At 36.5% G+C, this 19,786-nt stretch overlaps 1 protein-coding gene across 2 annotated transcripts in view; it reads left to right on the top strand.

Moving 5' to 3' along the window:
- LOC150108639 (serine/threonine-protein kinase PLK2-like) overlaps window positions 1-19,786 on the top strand; it is a 321,698-nt gene that overhangs the window by 274,650 nt on the left and 27,262 nt on the right. For both annotated transcript variants that reach the window (XM_090416098.1, XM_090416097.1), the window contains exon 12: window positions 6,425-6,554. In XM_090416098.1, the coding sequence (XP_090272224.1) occupies window positions 6,425-6,554 (130 nt within the window). The remainder of the gene's footprint in view (window positions 1-6,424; window positions 6,555-19,786) is intronic.

Raw genomic sequence — 19,786 nt, forward strand, 5'->3', positions numbered from 1 at the left:
GCCAGTGGAAATAGCACATTTGAGGCTATCTAGTGTGAAATTGAGACCAGCAGAACCAAATATACAGTTATATGCTGTAGACCAGGGGATGGAAAAGATGAGGAGATAGTATGCATTGCCAAATAGACTCAATGAGTGAAGGACAGGTAATTATTATAGTAATAAGTATTACCTTGACGAGCAGAGACAAGCAAGTTATTGTACCCCTGTACCGAGTCTTGATAAGGCCTCATCTCAACTACTGTGCCCAGATTTGGTCACCCCTAGGCTCCTTCTTGATGGGGAGGAGGTGGAGAGGATCCAGAGGCGAGTGACTAAGATGATAGCGGGTCTATGGAATGAGCCATATGATAACAGGTTGAAGATTTGTGGGTTGTAGAAATTGGTTGATAGGTGGAAGAGGGGAGATATGATTGAGGCATTCAAATTGCTAAAGGGTTTCTATAGGATTAATTCAGAGGATATTTTTGAGATCAGGACTGGTGGTGGGAGAACTAGGGGACACCTGTGGTTAGCAGGGGTGTTAGAGCTGGGTTCTTTACTTTTAGAGTGGTAAATGAGTGGAATAAGCTGCCAGAGTCTGTTGTGGGTGCTATGACGGTGAGTGAGTTCAAGGTATGATAGATACTGTGAGAATGTCATATAGTTGTGTGGACATGATGTTTAGGGCTTCCCTCGATGAGTCTAAGGACTCCCTGGAGTCACCCGTAATAATAGGAGATTTCAACTATGGGAACATAGATTTGAAGGAGGAGAGGGACATATAGGAGGAAGAAATGAATTTTATGCAGTTACTAAGGGATAATTACCTGGGACAGCATGCATTGGAATATACTAGGGGTTCGAGAGTGCTCGATCTAGTATCATCTGTATTACACATGGAATATAGATGTCAAAATTTTGCAGGATGATTTCGGGTTGAAAAGATTACCAGCTGTATACCACATTGGTGGAACTGTACTCCAGGAAATTGAAGCCAGAGACTTGGGAATGTTAGTGAAATAGGGAGTTAAAGTTTAAGGGACACAGCAAAAGTGGCTAAAGAAGCTCATCAGATCACTTGGTTACTGAAGAATACTTTGACAAGCAAAAACAAGTAAGTTATTGTTCCTCTTTATTGAGCCTTGATAGACTCATCTTGACTACTGCATGCGGATCTGGGCACCAAAGGTTTCTTGGTGATGAGGAGGTGAGAGGATCCAGAGGCGAGTGACCAAGATGATAGCAGGTCTATGGAATGAACCTTATGAGAACAGGTTGAAGATTCGTGGGTTACAGAAACTGGTTGATAGGGGTGATATGATTGAGATATATAAATTACTGAGGGGTTTTTACAAGATTAATTCAGAGGAAATTTTTCAGAACAGGTGTGTGTGATAGGGAGAACTAGGGGCCATCCATTGAAAATGAGTAAGAGTCTAATTAGCAAGTGTGTTAGAACTAGGTTTTTTGCTTGGAGAGTGGTGAACGATTGCCAGAATCTGTTGTGGGTGCCATGACTGTGCAAATAAGTTCAAAACAAAGTATGATAGATACTGAGCAAATGTTGGATAGTTCTTGACATGATGTTTAGGGCCTCCCTTGATGAGTCTAAGGACTCCTTGGAGTTACCCATAGTAATAATATCATTTTACAGGAATATGAGGGATGGATTCTGTATGTTAAGGGAGGACAGATTGGATGGGTGAGAGAGTATTATTAATGATAAGAGTTATTCATCTAGAACAGGGATTTTCAGGTAACAGAGTAATACTGGCAATGGATTTGAGGCTGTCTGATGTGAGATAGAAGTTGGGGCAAAATACACAATTGGGTGTTGCTGCAGACCAAGATCTGAAGAGGGCTGTGACTTGTATTGAAATTTTAATTGTATTCATCTATCACTAAGTAATTTCAACAGTGAGGATATATACTAGAGAGAGAGAGATTGGGAAGTTTTGATTTGGGTGTTAACAGTGAAAGGTGAGAACTTTGACTAAGAAGGGATATGTAGTACTACACAACAGGTGATTATAATAGTGCGAAGACTGCTTGAAGCATCATTTTAGTGTCAGAAACTTAGGAAGCTATGTCTGACTGCACCCTCAGTGAGGAGAATAAATCAAATGGGAGTTAATTGGATGAATAACACTTTAAAGCAGCAACTACATTAAAAAAAAAAAAAATCATGGATCTGATATTGACAGAAGAGTGACAGTGATGATGATGAAAGCGAAATCAGATTATGAAGAGTAGTTAGTCAAGAGCATTTTATTGCATGTAAAAGAAAGAATAATTGTGGAAGAATAACCTTACTGAATTTGGATGGTAGGAAAGTGTCATTCACAAGAAATAATGGAGTTAAGAGATCAGTTGAGCAAGGTATACTTTCCAGGTGCATGTATTAGCTCCCTTGATACCAAGAGACTGAACTGAATGATAGAATACAGGTAGATGAGATAGAGGTATTAAAGTTATTGCAAGAGTTGAATTCAAATACTAATATTGGTTTATTGGATAGGCAAGAGTTAGTGTCTGATCGGACTGCTTAATTGTTTCAGCACAGCATGATTCCTGATGAGTGGAAGAGGAGATAATTTAGTTATACACAGGTGGAGCTACAACTGATACAATAAATTACAGATGAATCATTGTCTGTGTGATCAAGGTATTGGAAAGGCTGGCTAGTTAGGAAATACCATCTACCAATGGTAGATAGCACTGTGATCAACCTTTTTATCCATGTTAAGAGTACATTTTGCTTTAGTAAAATGTACTTTTAACATGGATTTTGCATACTCTTAACACTTTTGGATTTTGCCAATGTATTTGATAGGATTCTGCAAGTATGGTTTTTATATAAACTCAGGGATGGATATGTGAAATAATTTGACATGTTTAGTAAAGTGCTGACTGACAAGTATCTGAATGAATGATCAGAAGGTGATAGATTTGAAGTGGGAGGAGGGGTATACCTAATGTGAGCAGAGGGTAAAGGGAAATGATGTATCTCAAGTCACAAATTGGAATGGGATGGCAGTTAATGGATTCAAGAGGACCCAAGGGATTATCTCCTCTTCCACTCATTAGTTGCTTAGAAGAATCAGGAGTAAGGAGATTTTGGCACTAGCAGAGAGAATTGGCCAAAAATTAGACATTAGTGAGACTTAGTTGAGGGAGAATTTGTATTTTCAAGGAGGACATAGAGGATGAAATCAGGGTTAATTATGTGTTAATTATACTGTCATTGATGACAGCATAATTAGCACATTTAGCAGGAAGATGACAGGATCATGAGAGAACCCACATAAGGCTAATTTGGTGAAAGGCAGCTAGTAGCATAAAATATGGCCAGTTGATGTTACAAGCCTAGGGATGTAATGGAAAGATATAGATGAAATGTAACAAATTTGTATGCATTGTGAGTAATCACTAATGCATTGAATAGGAGATTGGCTAGCTGACAGATATTAACTAGTTATGTATGGGGAGTCACTGACCTTTTGAGACCATGAGAAAACCCACATTATAAGGCTAATTTGGTGAAAGGTAGCCAGTAGCATAAAATATAGCCAGTTGATGTTACAAGCCTAGGGATGTAATGGAAAGATAGAGATGAAATGTAGTAGCAAATTTGTATGCATTGTGAATAATCACTAATGCATTGAATAGGAGATTGGCTAGCTGACAGATATTAACAAGCTATGTATGAAGAGTTACTGACCTTTTCTGCATGTCAGAAGAGGCACATCACTTTTATTAATGCTTCAAGGGGTCTGTTTGGAAGATAATTACTTATGTTGATATTGAGAGAGGGTTTAAATGGGAATATGCAGTTTGAGAGAACTGAGAAGTAGAGCATATGTTATGGCTTCACAGAAGGATTTGAACAGACTGGGAAGTGAGTCTGCCAGCTGACTTGTAAAGTGTAAGGTTGAGAATTTGGTAGGCAGGGATGGAATAGAGAGCATACAGTGGGTGGGGATATCTTGAAGGAGGTTGAATTCAGATCTAGGGTGATAAAGACCTGAAATTTAAGGACCATACTACTAGAATGATGAGGATGCCACAACAGATTATGACAATTTGGTGGACATGCATATAAAATAACTTATTGTTCCATTATGTAAGGCCTGAATCAGACCATATGGGAATTATCATGCACAGATTTTGCTACCTGTTTTTCAAGGGGAATGATCTTTTACAAAATGTAACTACACTGGAATGATGGGTATGAGAGCATGTTGAGGGAGTCACTTGGAGAGCCTGCAAGATGAAGGGAAGTTGAAATGCTGCATGTAAGTTAGTAACGTTGTTGCTAGATCAATGTAGGAAAAACATTTTCTATAAAATAAAAACAGGATAGAACAAAATGCCATTTCTGAATTTGATGTATACTATTCCTGGTATACATTACCTGACAGTGTGAGCAGAAATAGCTAGTTTAAGGTATAATTTGAGCATTGCAAGGACCTCTCAAGATGAGTAACTCCATGGTCTAGTGATAACTCCATGGAGTTGCCTGACTAACAGTCAGATGTCTTTTTTAACTTGCTATCCTTTCTTAAACATTTTGTCTATAGCTTGGGTATTTATGAAAAATGGCAATTGCCAACTTATAAAGAAGACACTAAGGAATTACTTACCAGCAGTATCAATGAGCTAAGCTTCCAAATTTTAATGAGTAGGATTGTCAAGTAGTGACTGCAATACTTGTTTTTTATTCCCAGTATTGATTAATATAAATTAGTAAGAACTACTCCACTATTCTTTTCATTCTTTGGTGCACTCAGTTTCTAAACCAGTGTTCATGAAAATGTTCAAACATGAGATCACTAAGATTATCTGCATGATATGGCTGAGGATTATCATTTAATCTCAACTAAATTTTAAATGTAACATAACTGAATTACTTATCTGACCACTTGGTGATATACAGGGTGATCAAAATTAAAGTATCCCTGTTAAGGCCTTGTGGAGTGTTATCCAGTGATCCAAATGCTGCATCTTTGCAGGAATATGCTTGCTTTCTGATTGTTAATACTGTCTACAGCGATGGCACTAATCTTGTCCCAACATACTTTGCTCATGAAGCTGTACTACCTAAACAATTGCAATGCTGTTGCTGCATCCTGTGAATTTCATCCCTTGAACAAATACTGATAAGGTCTGCTATCTCCATGTGCTCTGCAATAAATTATTAGTCATTTTGAAAAATCTGGATCGTTGGGAGTTAGACCTGGCAAAAGTTGCAAACCAATCAGTTCACAACAAGTGAATGAGGTTGCTACTGCCATTGTGGACCAGGCCATGAATAACATATTGAATCTACACATTCCTTGTGTAGGATCCTGCAGTGCACATGATGTATCAAGACACATGGACATGCCTTACACAATTGTCTGAAAAATTCTATGGAAGATTCTCATTTCTACCCATTTAAGATAGCCCTGACACGGGAGTTTTGCCCAGAGGACTTTGAAAGCTGACTGATATTCTTTAACATTCCTTACTTGAGTGGAGTTGGATGCTATGCATGGTGATGGATGATTTTATGGGGAGATGAGGCTCACTTTCACATGAATGGAGCTGAGAGTACCCACAATTGCCAGGTATGGACTATGGAAAACCTGCATGCAATCCCACAAATTCCTTTGTATTCACCTAGTTATTGCTTCATTTATCAAAATTGTAAATTTTGAGAGGTATCATGATATGAAACAATTTTGTTGTGCTACAGCAGTGCCTGTGCATGGCTTCAGGATGGGCTCCTCCATACATCAATCTGTACAAGAGGTTCTTTGAGAACATTTCATGGAAAAAAGTGATCAGCTGTGTGTTTCCCACTTCATGGCTGCCTTGTACACCTGATCTGACTCCCTGTGACTTCTGGGTTCTCAAAGACAGGGTTTATCAGGATCATCCTGATAATTTGCCAGCACTGAAAGATCATAATACAGTATGTGTGCAACATCATTCCCAGCCAGCTACATTCTGCCATTGAACACTGGGCAAAAGATGCAGTTTGTGGCATACTGGAAAGGGTAGCACATTGAACAGTACAGCCTGTGAAATGCGTAATGGAAGTGAATGTGTTTTATTTATGCTTGTTGCTTTTCTCCTTACACACACACAGATTAAATGTACATTTGGTATATCATACTGCATTCCCTGGTTGTGAATTTTAGAACTACTTTTTTTTCCCAGATATTGCTTCCATATGATGCACAACATATTCCTGCAAAGTTTCACAGCATTTGAATCACTGGGTGGCACTCCACAAGGCCTTAACAGGGATACTTTAATTTTGATCATCCTGTAGGTTAAAGTAATACTCTGTGATTGATGCTAAAATACTGTTGATTTGTAACATTCCATGCATAAGCGAGTTAATGTTCATTGTCCTTGTTATGTACTTTTGTTGAGATTTTGTTTATTTCATTAGGTATGTAGAATTTTGGCCTGCAGAAGGCAGTATGAAAATGCATTCAACTTGTGATATCCCACCTGAACTTACCACTAGATATACTCTTCTGCAGTATTTTGGTCAATATATGGAAGAAAACTTAACAGAGGTAAGTATATAGGTTATTGGAGGATCTTGATGTTAAAAATAAACTTTTCACATTCAGCTCCTTCATTATTTACTTGTTTATTAGTAATAATAAACTATTAGTTATTTTTATATACTAATGACTTTAGTATGCCATGGTTACTATTAATTATTATTGTTCAGGCCTCCATGGAGTCAAGACTCATTGTGGGAGGTCCTTTCTAAGAAACAAGTCTATCAAGACTCATCGAGGGAGGTCCCTCCTAGGAAACGGTCTATCATACCACTCCTTACATGCATTGATCACTCTCACCACTCCATCAGGCATTGCATTCTATGGTTCAACCACCCTCAATGCAAAGAAACCACTCCTCACCCTCTTTCTCACAGTTTCCTTTCGTAACTTCCAGGGATGGCCCCTCATGACTCCTTCCTGCTGTTCAACCAAGCGAAAGAACTCCCCAGTGTCAGCCCTGTAACCACCTCTCAACAGTTTAAAAGTCTCATCATATCACCCCTCCTTCTATCCACCAAACTCTGCAGTCCACACTCCCTCAGCCGATCTTCATAACTAACATTGTACAGTCCCAACACCATCTTTGTTATCTGCCTTTGTACCTTTTCCACAGTTAATTTATCCCCTTCAAATCCTGGGGATCAGATCTGAGAACAATAGTCAAAGTGTGGTCTGATCAGAGTATTATACAACAGAATGATAACCATTTTATCTCTGCAGGTCAGTGTCCTTCTCATTATTGCAGCAATCCTCTGCGTTACCTTCACTACCTTTGCAATATGTCCCCTAAATTTCAGGTTTCTATCAATAATCAAACCCAGATCTCTTGTATCTCCTACTTTCTGCAGGTTAACTTCTCCCATAGAGTATGCAGCATTCCCATCGATGTGTCCCAACCTCAAGACCTTACATTTTGCTGCATTAAACTGATACCCCATTCATTTGCCCATCTATCTAGCTTATTCAAATCCTCTTGCAGGGCTACTAGATCTGCACCACTACTAATAACCCTTCCCAGCTTCGCATCATCCACAAACAACCGAATATCCCCTTGCAATCCACGGACAATGTCATTGATATGAAGGTTTAATGATTTAAGTATTACATGATTCAGTAACAATTACATATCATTTCGTACTTCTTCACCACAGTCTTAATGTCTGGATATCCTCCAGTTCCCCCCCCCCCCCCCCACACACACACACATCAGTCCTTAAGAAAAGTATGATTTATGATATTGCTTCATAGGTTGTACCATACTTCATCCTCCTTTTCAGGCCGACTTATAGGACAACATTCTGAAAAGGAAATGCTATAACTTTATACATGGATTCTGATGAAACAGTTTTTATGAAATGAATAGCACTCTTTGTTTTGGTAGATTTTAGCTTGTCTGTATAAATTCCATCTATGATAGGCTTGTTAAACCTATTGAATGATATGGATGGGTTGTGAGGATCAGACCCAGAGCTTTAAATGCAGACCATTGAACATTTTTTAAAGCATTTCAGGAATCTAATACTGCAGCATAGCCTTTAACCAAATGATGAAATTCATCTACATTTATTTACAGATATCCATGCTTTCAGTGGGAGTTGAAAATGGCCATATTGATCGGTTAAGGCCCAAATAAACATTAAGTGATTTGAAATAAAATTTAATTATCTCAGTGTAAGCGGCACTTGCATCCTCTGCACTAGACCACCCGAAGAGGGAGTTAAGTTCAAGTCTAGTTGTCAACTGAATGAACTTTTTTCAAAGCCTATCTTTGACTGGTTACTGAATTAGTTGATCTCTGGCACAGGCAAGTGGGTCCTTTTCTCCCAGAAACTTTGGTTTTTCATACTGTAAACTCAAGAAAATCAACCATAGAACCTACATTTCAGACAGTAATATATCCTGTTAAGGTTTGGTACCAAGAGACAGCGCTTGTTTGCCATCTCTTCATGGGTGCTGATTATAATTAGTGATAGACATGGGCCAGCTTTCTGATTAGCTACTGGTAAAGACTGAACTGCCCACTGTCTCCAAAAGCTAGATAGGGTTTAAAGGCCTCGTCTACTCCATTTATAAGGGAATTAAATGCTTTAGCTGATCTTTTTTTAAATTAGATAATGAAACAATGACAGCATTATATTAATTGATGGCGAGTATATTTTGGCCACTAATTTAATTTTAGAATAAGATTACACTGGGTTTATTTGGACCAATAAATCATCATAGTTTAATGATAAATTATGCCAACAAGTTTCACCAACTGGGCTGTTTGGCTTCTTCAGGGCATACAAATGGTAAAGACAACTCAAAGTCGCTAGTACATAGAACAAATGTATTAGGGTTTTCCATATCAGGCAGGATCATTTCTTGATTTTTGTTTAGGCTGCTTTCAGAATGGAGAACCACTGTGGATTCTTTGAAATTGCAACACTGGAAATTTGCTTCTAGATAAGGCATAGAACATTTGTTCCATTCAGTGGTGTGGTTTGTGTTGAAGTGGAGGGCTAATCTGGAACTATCTATTCTGTTGTTTTTAACATCCCCTATATGTGCCTTTTTTCTTATTTCAAGACTTATTGATGTCTGACCTATGTAGTTTCGACCACAAGAGCAAGGGATGTTGTATACTCCAGTGTGTTTAAAGAAGGCATTGCTGTCTTTTGGTGACTTTAATATGTTTTGGATCATCTTAATAGGTTTGAAAGTTACTCTAATTTCAAAAGGATTGAAGAGGGTTGCAATATTTTTGACACTGGTCCTGCATAAGGGATGGCAATTGAGGATTTACATTGAGTTGGTGAAACTTGTTGGCATAATTTATCATTAAATTTATTGGTCAAAAAAAAAAAAAAAAAAAAAAAACCCGGTGTAATCAAAATCCAAAATTATTAAATTAAATTTAAAAATTAAAACAATTATTAAATAAAATGGGAGGGGAACATTTGCCATTTATGAGGATGAGTCTCCCAAATCTTGGCAATAGATAGTTATTTTGAATTAGCACTATTAAATTATCTTCTTCCTAACATGGATTTTAGGCCATGTGGCCTTTTCTGGTCTCATGCCTTCTTTCTCGCTCTTCGGATTCTTCTTTTTTCACTTATTTTATATCTGTATAATATTTTTTTATACCGTCTTATGTAGTGATTGATCATCATCATCAAATTCCTGCCATGTACCCTCAAGGGGTGTACAGGATATGATAGTACTACATGAAAAATTTACATCATTACTAACTTCCAATCTACAATTTTCCTCCAAATCAGTCTGTTACTTGTCAAGACTCCAACATTATCAGATCTTATATTTCTATCATCTAAGGCACTTTGTACTGTATCAATCCACCTATATTTTGGTCTTCCTGTGGGTCGTTTTGCTGCCAACCTGGCAGAGAACTTTTGTTTTGCTAATCTTTCTTTGCCCATTTTGTTTAAGTGACCATACCACCTGAGATTAGCTCTGCTAACACATTCCTGGATGTTGACAATGTCAAGTTCTTTCCTAATATCCTAGTTTTTCATATGATATTGCCATTGATGCCATCTGTTCACTCCTATAATCTTTCTCAGGACTGTCATATCTGCAGTCTCTAGTCTTTGGTCAAGTGTTTTACTTCTGACCCAGCTCTCAGATCCATATGTTAAAACTGATTTGAATACTGTCTTGTTTTAACACTACAGCTAATTTAGTGTTCAGACTAATTTCTCTCTTATTCCATATGAATTTATTCAATTTAATTCCTACCATACCAGCTTTGCTGATTCTGTTGTCTATTTCTATATTTAATTTACCATCTTCAGTAAAAATCGTGCCTAAGTAGCTGAAATGTTTTACTTGTTCCACAGGTTCTCCATTCACAACACAGTTGACATTTTCAATGATTCTACCTATTTTCGTTGTCTTTGTCTTTTTATTGCTGACCTTCATACCATATCTATTACAACAGCTATTCAATTTAGTCAGAGAATCTTGCAGACTTGTAGCGGATTTATTTAGAAGTATAACATCATCTGCATAAAGCAAAGAGCTGACATTAACATCTCCAATTTTGATATCATGTTTAATACCACTTTCCTTCATAATGTGTTCCATATAGATAATGAATAACAGAGGGGATAATGTACATCCTTGTCTCACACCAGATTTAACATTAAATCATCTTCCTGTACTTCCTTCAATTCTAACTGCTCACTTACAACTCAAATAAAGACTAAGTATTACTTGATATAATGCCCCATTGACACCATATAACTATAGCGTATTGAATAGCTTCTCTCTTGGCACCTTGTCATATGCCTTTTCCAAATCGACAAAACTTTAATACAGATCTCTGTTATATTCCCATGCTTTCTCGACTATTAGTCGTAAAGTGAAGATCTGATCCTGACAACCTCTATTTGGCCTGAATCCAGCTTGTTCTTCACCAAGCTTTTCTTCCATAATTCTTCTCAACCGTTTCTCAAGTATAGTTGCATAGATCTTGCCAGGAACACTCAGTAGGGAAATGCCTCTGTAATTCTCACATTCAGTTTTATTTCCCTTTTTATATATGGATACTATGAGCGCTCTACTCCAATCATCGGGAATTCTTCCCTGTCCAAGCTTTCTGAACTATTCAGTGCAGCGACTGTAAGACTCTTATACCACCATACTTCAGCATTTCTGGTCGAATATCATCTACTCCTGCTGCCTTTCCACATTTCAAGCCCTTGATGGCTTTTTCTATTTCAAGTATGGATATGTATTCCTGACTGCATGCCTGGTCAGTGTTTTTTACCACTGTGCTATCATCACTGCTTGTTTCATTTAGCAGTTTTTCAAAGCAATTACTCCATACTTCAAGGATATCTTTTTTTCCCGTTTTCATTTCACTTTATCATCTCTAACTCCTTTTACAGCACTCTTTCCTCCATTCCTAAGCTTCTTCAACAACCTCCAGAATACTTTGCTGCCTTCTTGATATTTATTTTCTATATTCTCCCATGACTTTTGTTTAGCTAGTTTTACACAGTGTTTAGCATTCTTGCATTTGTCTCTGTATTCTCAATGAGCACAAGCTGACTTATTTGACAGGAACTTCTGATATGCTTTCTTTTCCTTTACTGCCTCTTTAACTTCCTGTGTCCACCAGGGAGTTCTGATTTTTTTTTTTTTATCCTTGCAGACAACCTCACCACATGCCTCTCTGGCAGAATCAATCAATGTTTTCTTCAGTTTGCCACTGAATCTCCAAGGTTTGATTCCTGTTCTCAAACTCTTTCATTTTTTCTTCAATAATCTTTGTGTATTTTAGTCTATAGTTTGCATCCGAGAGCTGCTCAACTTTTATTTGCTTTAAAACTTTCTTACATGTTATTCTTTTCAATATGAAATTCAATTTTATCCTGCTCAAGACCAAAAAGTGATCACTTCCAATTTCAAATCCTCTGTATACTCTGGTGTCCTGCACCAGGGAGAAAACATCACTATCAACAATAACATAGTCAATGAGACTTTTCTTATTCCTTGCCTCTTCTCTCCATGTGAAATTGTGCATATTTTTATGTTGGAACATGGTGTTAGTAATAACCATTCCATGTCCTGAGCAGAAATCTAACAGATATATGCCATTATTATTAGCTTTGCTCTTTTCTCCAAATTTTCCCAAAATATTTTTGTATGTGTCACAATCATTTCCTACTCTGCTATTTAGATCCCCAACAAGGACCAACTTTCTTTTCCTTTTTCATTGTGTCAGTTGCTTTTTCTAAAGCCCCAAAAAATTCCTCCACTTCTACCTTAGTGGAACCTTCTGTGGGACCATAGGCACAAATAAGTATCATTGTCCAGTTCCCCATTCTCATATTTGCCCACATTACTCTACTTGAGACTTCTTGCCATTCAAGAAGATTAGCCTCATATTTTGTGTTGAATACTATGGCTACTCCTTCTTTTCCTTGATTGTTATTGCCTGAATATACCATTTTGTATTTATTGCTCAGAAAGATCTCACCAGTTGTCTTTTTTTTTGTTTCAGTCAACCCTATTATGTCTATCTGGTACTTATCTAATTCCTCAGCTAGCTCCATTTCTTTGCCATTCAGACTTCTCATGTTGATAGTAGCGATCTTTAACTCTGGTGATGTTGAGTTGGGGTTTGTTTTCAGATTTGTTCCAGTAGCTGACTTTTCGCTGTTCGCCCAGGTTCCCTGGTGCAAACAACTGGGGGGCCTTGTTTAACTGGGCGACGCCCCAGCCAGCATGAAATTTTGTCATGTCGTGCCATTTTGTATTTTGGTTTAACCAATAAGAATACAACTTAGTTGGCTAAATCCCAAATTGCCAGCCCATCCTCGTTCGTTCAGTATCCAAGTAGATACCCAACAGGGTTCACCACGAGAAGGTGAGGATTGACATTAGGTCAGAAGCCCTGGTTGGTTCTCTGTATTCCTTTAAAGGCTATGTGGAGGTCTCCTCTCAGTTATACAGCTTTGACCCTTAAGCACCCCTGTAGTAATTGATTGGTTTTATATTCAGGGATTGTAAAATTTCTTCATTTGTTTTATGATCCATGTTTTGCTTCCGTTAACTAGTTGGTTTTGACAAGACACGATATAGTCTTATTCTGTGTTTTTGTACTAGGGATGGCTTAAATATATTATGCCATTTACTTTGACAAAGTTTGATATTTTAGTGGCTTTTTTTTCTTCATATGGTAAATCGCATCCTAAGTATTTGAGAGTATTTACTTGTTCTAATATTTTATCTATTACTATTTTACTTCTTATTGGGTTTTCTCCTTTGAATGTCATTATTTTCGTTTTTTCTTTAGATATTTCCATATTATATTGTTTTGAGATATCATTTAATGATTTTAATGATCTTTGTAAATCTTTTTCTGATGTAGTTAATACTATTTGATCATTTGCAAATACTAGTGTATCTACTTTCATTAATGGGGTTATTTGTATACCAAATGGATTATACTGTTTCCAGATTGTTATATATATATATATATTGAAAAGCAGAGGTAAGAGTACTCCTCTTGATATGTCATACTCCTCTTGATATATCTTTCCATTCTGAGATGTGTTTTAATTTAATGCTATTTTATTTCCTGTATATATTTCTTGAATGGATTGTAAAAGTTGGTTTGGTATATTTAAATCAGTTAGTAGGAAAAAAATTATTTAAAATATTAATTTTGTCAAATGATTTTTCATAATCAATAAAGGCACTGTTTTTTAAAATTCTCTATTAATAATTTTAGAGTAAAAGTTGGATCTATACTTGGAAACCGTTTTGTTCTTCTAGTGTAGTGCTTCCCAAACTTATGGGTGTAAAGGCCCCATTGGAAAAAAAAATCATAATACAGACATATATTATTATAATACTTATTGTATTTGTATTCAATACAAAACATACACAAATATTACATTTTAGCATCTTGCATACACATTTGACATGGCACACTTAATCTTAAAACATTTTAAATTTGTTTTCATTATTTCACTCCCCCTCAACAAAACTAACAGCCCCCAAGGGGACTGTGGCCCACAGTTTGGGAAGCGCTGTTCTAGTGGTTTGTCCTCCAATAATGTTTAGTTTCTTTTAATATTCCTGCATATATTTTATATCCTGTATTTAGCAGACTTAACTCCCCTATAACTATTAAATTATTTAAGGAATTTACAACGTATACTGGAATATTAATTAAAAGAAACTTTAATAAATACATCCTATATTTTGACAGTGTCACATTGCCATCTTCATGAGAAAATACAACAAATACATGCATGCAGGACTACAAAAAGCAAATGAAGCAGAAGAGAGAGAAAACTGTTTCCTAGAGTCCTAAGGGTGCCCCCTAGCAGGCTATATTGGGTTGTCTTGGCTGTTGGGCTGAAGATCTCAAGATGTCAGCTTCCCAAATTTGTGGCAGTCTCATGCACCCAAATTTGTTGAGGTTTGGGAAGTGTTTTAGAACTGAGGCTAATTCCATGAACAATCTTTCATATTTAAATTTGCTGTGATGTATTAATGTGGCTTTCTTCCCACGTATTCTGTGGCGGGTATCCAGAGCATGGCCTATGCAAGCCCAGAGTGGCTGTACTGGTGAAACCGGATGTAATATTTGTGTTCTGAAATTCTGACATTTGCTGTCCTGCCTGTTTGGCCAAAGTAGGACAGTTTACAGCTGCAAGGGACCTGGTATACCCCACCCCAGGTAGGTCTAGGGGAAGTGGGTGGTCTTTGGAATGGATAAGGGATGCCAATTTTTTATATGGCTTGTAACAAGAAGTCAGGTCATATTTTTTTAAGATTTTGGTTAACCTTTTAGAGGTGCCCCAGATATAGGGAATGGTGATGGATTTAGTGTAATCTTTGTTATGGAGGGGGATTGTGGTTAACTGGTTTTAATATTTTTTGGGAGTTGTAGCCATTGGCTAAGAAAGTGTTAAGGATGTTTTAATTTGTTTAGTTCAGTAGTTAGGGCATTGTCATCTGAACAGATTAATTTTGCCCTGTTATAACTCGACTCCCCTATAATTATTGCAATAGTCTTTATTTCCTTTTTGGAATAACCAGTGCTTTTTTCCAAGAGTTGGGAGTTTTTCCAGACATCGAAACCATATTAAAAAATTTCAAAGTCCCATTAAATTTTTCGCCTGCATTTTTGTATAGTTCTATATTTATATTATCTTCTCCTGGTGTTTTCATATTTTTCATTTCTAACATTGTGATATATTCTGTTAGGTCATTCTTTGTTTTATAAAATTTTATTTTATTGTTCTCATCTGTCCAAAGATTTTGGAAATAGGTTACCCATTTTTCAAAATCTATCCCATCTTTTCTTTTATTTCTTTATTCATGTATTTTATTACTTTATAGGTGTTGGGTTGTGGATTAAATGCGAGGGTGGTCTGAAAAGTTCTTGGCCTCAACCATAGATGGCAACACTATCAGCAAGATTTTTTTTTTCTAAGTTGGTACACCTGTCATAAGCAACAATGTGAACTTGCAAGTCATCCTATCAAGTAGTTGGTTTTATACAGCTATTTGAAGCAAAAGTGTTGTCTGTATCCCTTGAAATGGATAAAATTTGAGTATCATGCGGTTATAAAATTCTTTGTCAAAGAAGGTTTAATGCCAAAAGAAATTCATTCGAAGCTCATAAAAGTTTATGGGCACTCTTCTCCTTCATTTTCAACAATTAAGAAATGGGCTGCCAAGTTTCAAAGTGATCTGAAGATGATCCACGTGAAGGACGTGATGATCCAAAAAGTGTAACAACACCAGAAATCATTGATCAAGTGTACGATATGATATTGGAAGACTTAGCTGAAAAAATTCATGAGAAAAGACCCGGTTTGCAGATGGAAAAAATCATCTTTCATCAGGACAATACACTTGCCCACAAGGTGTTTTGGCAATGGGAAAATTAAGGGATCTGCACTATGAATTGTTGTAACATCCACCCTATTCCCCAGATTTGGCTCCCTCTGAATTCTATCTCTTCCCAAAACTAAAACTTTTCCTCACTGGTCAGCGTTTTTCGAATCAAGAGGTGATTGCAGTTGTAGAAGAGGTATTTTGCAGATCTTACTGAGAACCACTACAGGGAAGGGATAATGGAGTTGGAGTTGCTGGAATAAATGTATTAGTCTTGGGAGTGTTAAAGCTACCAAGCAATTTTAAACCTGGTTTTACTCCATTTCCCAAGTAAGCAAACTTGGGAAATGGAGTAAAACCAGGTTTAAAATAGCTTGGTAGCTTTAACATTTATTATACTCAAGGTAAAATACTTTGTACAGTCTTATGGGAGATTATGTTGAAAAATATAATTTTGAAATTATAAATTCGTTTTTTCATTGTTAGGATGAGAACTTTTCAGACCATCCTTGTATATCCTTTTTTACTTCTGTTACAAAATTGTTCCATCTCTGTTTTTTCTTACTTTTCGTTTTGCAATTGCATTGTTTCTTTTATACTCTATTTCTGCTTCTATTGCTTTGGAATTTAGCATTTCTGGTAACTGTCCTTTTTTGTTTTTATTTTCTTTTTTTTTTTCCAACCTTGTAGTCATCTTTTTCTAATCCATTTGCACTTTATTCCTAAACTTTCTGTTGCTGCTTTTGTAAGAATTTGTTTCAAATTTTCCCATTCCTCTTCTATGTCACTTGATTCATGTGTAGTTTGTTTTTAAGTTTGTGCATTTTAGATATTGTTGTCTAACATGGGGATTCTGTAATGGAGAAATTTTGTTAGTTGGTTGATCAGAATTTTCAACTTTATGTATTTTTAGTCACGTTGGTTTAAATAAAATTTTTGTTGATACCATATGATGATCGGTATTTAATTCAAAACCTCTACATGCTCTTATGTCTAAAATTAACTCTGCTAATTTAAAGTTGGCAATAATGTAGTCAATTATTGATTGGCATTCTCAGGCTGACCAAGTATATTTATGTATTTCCTTGTGTTTAAACACAGAATTCATCGTCAGTATTATAAATGACAAAATCTCTCAGTGTGTGATCATTTTGATGGCATGTATTTTTGCTAAATTTACCTATGTTTTTTTTTTTGTTTGTTTGTTTCTTGTTCTGGCATTTAAATCTCCTGCTAATAGTAAATAGTCAGTTTTATTTGTTTTATCTATGACATTCTGTAATTCTTTATAATATAAAATATATTACGGTCTTCTTCTAGTACATATGCAGAAATTATGTGGTCTCTTAATGTCTCGAGTCTAATTTCTATTAGTCTTTTGCTCAGATAGTTATAATATATAATATACTTAATTTATTCATTAAATTTATTAATTTATTGCCATTTAAAAATTATTAAATTAAAATGGGGTGGGGAATATATGCCATTTATGAGGATGACTCTTACCAAGATTTGGGAGATTCATCCTCATAAATGGAAATCTCCCATTTTTAATTATTTAATTTAATATAATGCATATCATTACCTAATTAAATTTTAAATTTTGGCCTTAATTATAATTTATTTTATTATAACTGCCCACTAGGTGGCAAGTGGCTTTTGTTGCTTCACCTTGTGATTATGCTGATACACTGATTAGCTAGTTTCTTGTCAAAATATTTGTAGTAATAAAATTATGTTTGTGAATACATGGCTAATAAAAGTTTTTATTGGAGTAGTTTATTTTGAAAAAGGTTTTATTTGTGGAGGAATGATGGTTTAGAAGTGCATGAGAATGTATTTTGAATACTAAATATTCTGACAGTTAGTGGGACTTGAAAGGAATTTGCTTTTTTGTAGGTGGTGTAGTTTGCATCCACGAAACACCTGTAGTACATTTTGTACTGTGGGTGGGCTAAGGGTTTTTGCTATTTTTATCAATTTTATATATTTATTTTTACATAGGTGGAAACTCTGCTCTAGAGACCAAACATGGAACTTTTTTAAGCCATTTCAGACCTTAAAAAAAATAATCAGACTCTTCACAAAAATCAATCTTATTCAAAGAGTGCAGTGGAATTAGCTTGCACTGTAGCCACAATGAAAGATGGATATTCCTTTCTACAGTTGGATTCAGAGAGAGAGAGAGAGAGAGAGAGAGGAAAACAGATGAGGTAGAGCTATTAGGAATAGCAGGAAACAACTGGATGAGGATCTTCGGTGAAAGAAGAGTGGAGAAATTTGGGACAGGCTTTTGTCCAGTAGTGAGATACAACATTATTATTATTAAACAAGACCTCATGGAGTCAAAGACTCATCTAGGACGTCCTTTTATCTCACACACACATCTCATCATACCGTGTCTTAAACACATTCAAACTCCTTGCAGACACCACACTCTCAGGCAAGGCATTCCAATCACTTGCAACTCTGCGCGAAAAAAACCTGCCTCTCACTCCCCTACTCACACCCTCTTTATACAGTTTCCAGGGACGAGCTCTGGTTCTCCCTTGATCTCCCACTATTCTCTGTAGAACTTCTCCACCACTGATCCTATAACAACCCCTTACCAACTTGTAGGTCTCTATCATATCTCCCCTCTTCCTTCTCTCCACTAGACTCTGCAAATTACATCTTTTCAATCTTTCCTCATACTTGACATTCCAGAGATCAGAAACTACCTTAGTCAGTTGTCTTTGGACATTTTCCAACATCTCTTCATCCTTCTGAAAACCAGGTGACCAAATCTGGGCACAATAGTCCATGTGTGGCCTAATCAAAGCCTTATACAATGGAACAAGAATCTCCCTACTTCTACACATCAGTGTCCTCCTCATCATTCCCAGAAGTCTTTGTGTTGTCTTCACAATTTTGGCGATGTGTCCCCTAAATTTTAGATCCTTATCCACTATCACTCCCAGATCTCTTATTTCCTCTACTTCCAACAATATATTCTCACCAAGCATAAATTCTGCATCCCATCTTTGTTTTCCAAATTTTAAAACCTTACATTTTGCAATATTGAACTCGCATCCCCATTTGCTTGCCCAATCACTCAATTTATTCAAGTCTTCTTGCAAGGCCACAACAACTTAACTACTCTTTATGGTTCGTCCCAACTTTGCATCATCTGCAAACAACTGAATATCTCCATCCAAATCTTCGCCAATATCATTAATATACAAGTTAAATAGTAATGGCCCTAAAACGGATCCCTGAGGCACTCCACTAGTGACTTTCCTTTTCCTGGATATTGCACCCCCATACACAACTTGTTGATACCTATCAGATAGCCAGTCTCCAATCCAATGCACTAATCTAATATCCAACCCCATCTGCTCTAGTTTGACTGTCAACTTATCATGAGGTACTCTATCAAAAGCTTTTGTGAAATCCAAGTATATTACTGTGTATCCTTCTCCTCTGTCCAAGGAAGCAGTCACTTTATTGTAATAAGTAAGTAGATTACTAAAACACGACCTCCCTTTAGCAAATCCATGCTGTCCATCAAAGATTATACCATTGTTGTCAACCCATCTCTGGATCCTAGTTCTCACAAGCTTCTCCAACAACTTAACCACAACACCTGACACACAGATAGGCCTATAGTTTGATGCTTGAATTAGATCACCTCCTTTATGAAGTGGCACAATCTTTCCTCTCCTTCCACTCTTTAGGGACTTGACCGAGTGCAAGATTCATATTAAAAAAATGTCAAGGCAGGTGTCAACTCTCTGGTACATTCCTTCAGAATACGCAGTGATATATTATCAAGTCCCACAGCCTTATTTACATCTAGTTTACTAAACTCCCCAAACACCTCTTGCTCA

The sequence above is a fragment of the Typopeltis vanoorti genome, chromosome 3 (genome assembly GCF_054136105.1).
Source record: "Typopeltis vanoorti isolate ZY-2024b chromosome 3, IOZ_Tvanoo_1.0, whole genome shotgun sequence".
Classification (NCBI taxonomy): domain Eukaryota; kingdom Metazoa; phylum Arthropoda; class Arachnida; order Uropygi; family Thelyphonidae; genus Typopeltis; species Typopeltis vanoorti.